The sequence below is a fragment of the Culex quinquefasciatus genome, chromosome 3 (genome assembly GCF_015732765.1).
Source record: "Culex quinquefasciatus strain JHB chromosome 3, VPISU_Cqui_1.0_pri_paternal, whole genome shotgun sequence".
Lineage (NCBI taxonomy): Eukaryota > Metazoa > Arthropoda > Insecta > Diptera > Culicidae > Culex > Culex quinquefasciatus.
In genome coordinates this window covers 93,761,468-93,767,467 of record NC_051863.1, presented here as the reverse complement: position 1 = coordinate 93,767,467, position 6,000 = coordinate 93,761,468, and the positions used below count along the sequence as shown (strand labels likewise).

General features: G+C 37.5%; 1 protein-coding gene across 1 annotated transcript in view; it reads left to right on the top strand.

Moving 5' to 3' along the window:
• LOC6052975 (60S ribosomal protein L13a) overlaps positions 1–6,000 on the top strand; it is a 45,794-nt gene continuing 39,794 nt past the window's right edge. The window contains exons 1-2 of the mRNA XM_038266309.1: positions 1–161; positions 243–629. Of these exons, the coding sequence (XP_038122237.1) occupies positions 141–161; positions 243–629 (408 nt within the window). The 5' untranslated portion in view covers positions 1–140. The remainder of the gene's footprint in view (positions 162–242; positions 630–6,000) is intronic.

The following is a 6,000-nucleotide window of genomic DNA, read 5'->3' as shown; positions in this document are numbered from 1 at the left end:
AAAACAGAAAAATGTGTAATGCTGATTCTCAATATACTTAGGATATAGATTGCAAGCAAATTACAAGCGAGCGGAGAAAAATAAGAAAAAGATAAAGAGGCCAACAACTCATAATTTCTTTTCTGTTGTAACCTGCGAAGATGACGGACTTGTCGAAAAAAGTGTGTGTTGCATAGTGACGAAAAAACGATGCAAAATACATCGAGTGAGCATTAATTGTATGCATTTTGTTACATTTACAGGCGATTCTGATCGACGGACGCGGACATCTTCTCGGCCGCCTAGCGTCTGTGATTGCAAAGCAGATTCTGAATGGGCGCAATGTTGTGGTTGTGAGGTGCGAGGATTTGCAGCTGTCCGGTCACTTCTTCAGGAACAAAATTAAGTTTCTTGCGTATCTGCGTAAACGATGCAATGTGAACCCGGCCCGTGGCCCGTTCCATTTCCGCGCACCAAGCCGAATGCTGTGGAAGGCGGTTCGTGGCATGGTTCCCCACAAAACAAAACGAGGCCACAACGCATTGAAACAATTGAAAGTGTACGAAGGCATTCCGCCACCGTACGACCGACAGAAGCGTCTCTGTGTGCCGATTGCAATGAGACAACTTTGTCTTCGTCCCGACAGAAAGGTAAGACATTTTTAAATGACTAATAAGCGGAAAAAATTGGTTTGAAGTTACGATGATTGAAACGTTTTTTTATATATATAGTTTCATTTTTGTAAGCAAGGTTATGTGAAATGTTTAGCAAAAAAGGTTATCCAGTGATTTTCAACTGACATAAGTGGAGATTAGATAAAGGACATTAACAATAAAAATAGTAATTTTATTTGGCAACGTTCTCCTGTTAGTTGGACTTTTTATTATGCTTGAGGTACATAGGTATATTCCCCCTAAATTGTTTGGGAACATGTAAATAATTCATCAACAATATCTAATTACCCTTTTAAAAGTGAGTTTTTTCGGACCCGAATTAAGTGGTCCTTAACGCAAATAAATAAAAAGTGAGTTTAATTGAATTGAACGAAATGAACTTTACAGGTTTCTATGTATGTAGTTATCTCTATCGAGAAATTAAAAGTGAGAGTGTGTGCAACATGGAGTTAAACTTTCTGTGAAGTTGCTGTGAAGGTTACCATGGCACTTTGAAAAGTTTAACTCCATGTTGCACGCACACACTCTCACATTTAATTGCTCGATTGTTTCTTTAAGTATTAATTCTAGATTAAATTTTCTAAATAGTAATAGTAATAGTAATTTTATTTGGCAACGATATCCTGTTAGACTTTTTATCAGGGCAAGGATGGACCTATCCCTCATGGGTTTCCTATGCAGATAGGGCCTTTTGAAAATTTAATCGAGAATTGATATTGCTGCAGTTGATTTTATTGGGAGCACTTACTTTCTTGACCTGATAAAAAGTTGTAAACTAACAGGTTATCGTTATAAATATACGCACAAATTACAATCACAAATTATGGGTCAAAAAGTTAATTACTAAAACCAGTATTACAGCACTAGTAATATGCTAACAAACAATATGTATCTTAAAAAATATATTTTAAAATGTTCAAAGCCGCCATTACAGTATCAAAAACAAACTAGACAATACACGCACCTTTTGGTGCTTGACAGTTTGCCTGCTCCGCCATATTGTTTGCGGAAAAGTTTGTTAACAAACAGTTTGCGAGTTTGGCAAACTAGTTTGCAGGCAAACAAACAGTTTGTTCAAAATTTCATACTGTACATTTTGGTTGACCTTCAATAAATAAAAAAACATTAAATATTCTAGAGCCGTGTTTTTGGTAAAAATATTAATTCAGGGTGGCCACCAGATTTCGATTTTTAATTTCCCGGTTTTCTTCCGAGATCAGAAGGAATATTCCGGAATGTTTTTAAATCAAATTACAATGTTGTTAGGCTAACGTTAGTATCATCATACTTTTTGAACTCATACATTTGAATTCCTCAAGAAAGCTTTCAAATATCATGAGTATATAGCAAGTAAGTTGAGCAGTTCTCTCAGATTTCGGTCATTCGATTTTTTTTTGTATTTTTTAATCCGGCTGAAACTTTTTTGGTGCCTTCGGTATGCCCAAAGATGCCATTTTGCATTATTAGTTTATCCATATAATTTTCAATACAAATTTGGCAGCTGTCCATACAAAAATTATGTATGAAAATTCAAAATCTATATCTTTCGAATGAATTTTTTGATCGATTTGGTGTCTTCGGCAAAGTTGTAGGTATGGATACGGACTACACTGGAAAAAATGTTACACGTTAAAAAAAAGATTGGTGATTTTTTATTTAACTTTTTGTCACTAAAACTTGATTTGCAAAAAAACACAATTTTTTTTCGTTTTTTGATATGTTTTAGAGCAGCGATTCGGGCCTACTTGATTTACATGGCAGGGGTACCAGCCTAGAAGAAGGTTGAGAATCGCTGTTTTAGAGGACATCAAATGCCAACTTTTCAGAAATTTCCAGGTTGTGCAAAAAATCTTTAACCGAGTTATGAATACTGATTTTTTCAAAAAATCGAAATATTGGTCGCAACATTTTTGCAACTTCATTTTTCGATAAAATCAAATTTGCAATCAAAAAGTACTTTAGGCGTCATCCATAAAGTATGTCACGCTCTAGGGGGGGAGGGGCAAGTGTGACATTGCATGTTATAAGTACAGGAAAAGCGTGACAAAGGGGGGAGGGGGGTAAAATTTGGCTGATTTTTGCGTGACGTACTTTATGGATGAAGCCTTAGTGAAATTTTGAAAAATTGCCCCGTTTTCAAGTTATAGCCATCTTTAGGTGACTTTTTTTTTAAATAGTCGCAGTTTTTCAATTTTTAAAATTAGTGCACATCTTTGCCCACTTCTGAATGAAATATTTTCGAAAAGCTGAGCTGAATTCTCAATATTTTGCTTTTTTCAACTTTGTTGATTCGACCCTTAGTTGCCGAGATATTGCCATGCAATGGTTTGAAAACAGGAAAATTCACTTTTTGATTGCATTTTTTTTTATATTATTGAGACTTCACACCATTGTGCATTCATCTCTTCAAAGTGGATAGCGAAAGAGGAAAGATTACAGAGTCTAGAATCACTTGTCTGGCTATATTTCAATAATTGTTACCATGCCATTTTTCTAACGATTTCTGACTATGTTTCAAATATTTAGCAGAATATTTAGAGAGTGAATTATCAAGTTCTTCAAGTTTATCTATGTCCTCTTCTACCAGGGATTTAGAAGTTATCTCACAACACTTTTTCTTATAATATTTTGCTTTTATGACATCTTCGTCTTCTTCATCTGTTTCTTCTGCAGCCATCTCTCTTCGTTTTGTTCTTAATTCGTCATCCGCGTCCAAATATGCCTGTAAGCGCTTCCGTGTTTTGCGAGTGTGCTTAGAAAGCACGGTCTCGAATCCATCGTTGTCTTCTTCGTCGATTTCACTTGTTTGCATTGCATATAGGTCAGGTTCACTGTTGTTGCTTTTACTGCTGCTGCTGCTTGGCTCAGGTTCAATCGGTGGTGTACTGCTTTTTTGGTTCACCTTTTTATTGCGCCTTGCAGCAATTTCTAGAGTTTTGTGTCGATCGTGCTAGGCCTAGATTTTTTCATCACACTGCTTTGCAGGACTGAGAACTGTCAACTTTGCGCACTTTGCACCTCAGTAGAGTGCTGCGGGAAAATTTTCATCACAGTTGGCAAACCGAATTTCCATCACACCATCAAGACAAAACAAGTGTACTACATCGACTTCTGACCACAATCTAGTCATCAAGCTGTGGTGGCCGAGGCAGATAAGTCATTGAGATGGTCTGTTAAAGGTTCCTGGATCGATTCTTGTGGTTGCCACTGTTAGGTTTTTTGGTGGATTATTTTTTTCTAATGAGTTCGAGGGCATAATTCTATCGATCATCACGAGATTACGGTTCTGTTCAGCAACGGTGGGGATCTCTCATGCTCATGCTCATGCTCATAATTGTATCGACCACCTCGAGCTATGTTCAATGAGTCAGTAAACGGTACCATTATTCTTACGGCCCGAGGCCATGAATTGGCTGAAAAGCCTTTTTATTTTTCAGTGAAAACAGTACTAAATACTCTTAACTACCGTATTTATGGTAGAACCGGGAAGAACATTTTTTTCGAAAGACTTTATTACACAGGATTACATGTCCTAAATAGCATTGGTAAAAAGTTTGAACAAACTCCAGGGTAGCCAATGATAACAAATCGCCCTCTCCGAAGGCGAAACTCCGGACATCCGTCTATCTCGGATTGATCCGCATGGGTAGCTTGAATCCCGGGCAGTTGCTTCTTACCGCCGCCGTCTGTCACCTTCCCATCTCCTTCCCCAGGACCATAGCGCCGGTTCAGTCGGATGTTGTACCGATCCAAGCTGGTTGTCCACCATCCGCCCAGCAAAAAGACAAAGATTCACCATAAGCCAAGATGCCGGCGCAACACCGCTGCATCGCGGTACCGAAGACCACGATTCCACAGTCGAAACAAGACGTTGTCCCTCCACTTAGCCGGTCCAAACACTTTTTCTGAGCTGGACGAGCTTTCTGAACTTCCAAAAATAAACAAATAAATAAACAGCCTGCCATAGCAACGGATATCGTCGTCATCACTGTGAAGAAAAATCACTGTGATGAAAAAATACTGTGATGAAAATAATTGCGCAAGACTCTAGTAAAGTGCAAAATGCGCAATACTCGAATCTGCACATTTTTTGATCTTTGCTTTGAGTTTGCAAAGCGTTTTTTTTTGCCTATAATCGTCACTGCTGCAACAGCATTGTTTACAGTGATTGATTTCGGCGTTGGCTATTTCAGCAACATCCGCAGGGTCCGAACTCCATTTGGGATCCCTGGGAAAAAGTTAATCCAGCGATAAAATTTGCAAATTACGGGTGGTCGTCTTATCTTACCCCCGGAGGAAGTGGCCGTCTTGCCCTCAAATAACTTTTTTTTTTTTGAAACATTTTTTTTAAACTATTCCGATGTAGGGAAAACTTTCAAAAAAATTAACATGAAAAATATTTGAAGACAGGAAAACCCTGGAGAGGAGCCACACGTTGCCGTCGTTTCAGGGCTATTTGCCAAGATGGTTTCCGATGTTGATATACATCACACATTTTTTTTTATACTTATACAGGGGAAATATGCCCATTTTAATCACTCTAAGCCGTTCGACCAATTCTCATCACTTTTGCCGTTTTCTGCTATTAAATCAACATTTTCAGATGTATCAACAATGGATAGTTGCTTGCTCACTTTTGTTTGAGCTACTTATTACTCTGGAACAGTCAAAAACACTTTTTAAAAGCTGTAATTCATGATCAAAGTGCTGATAGGCAGGGTATAGTTCCCCTACTTGTGTTGATAGAAATCACAACTTTTATACTATGTAAAATTGCAAGATATTGATTTTTTAAAATGGGTGTTAGGTTAGGATTTGGTATTGTGATAATTGAGTTTTTTTGCAAGGCACTCAAAATAGTTAGTTTTTTTTTGTAACTTTAGGTTGTTTAATAGTTCCAGACTCTTTCTATGTGTAAGCGAGTTAAGTAATGCTATCAGAATCTCTGATTTCAATTTATGTGGTCTAATAATAACCATTCAGAACTGTCGAAAAATCCATAGAGTCTCGGTCAATCAATAATGAAATGATATCGGACAAAATTCGTTAATCTGTTGAACTAACGGTTTTCGGATTATGGTTGTATCGACCATTGTTGCGAATCGAGGATCTACTGGAGTTTTGACGATCAAATGGAGCCTAACATTTCAAAGGGACACACGGGTTTTGTGAACAGGAGTGTATCTCTTTCACTCAAATGACAGTTTACATAAAGTATGATAGGGATACACTCTTGTTTGCAAAGCTTGTGTGCCCTAATGAAATGTAAGGCATGAATTAGGCGACTTAACAACAAGTGTTTAGCTTGTAAAATATGAACGTATCAATAATGTTTATTGTTTTTGGA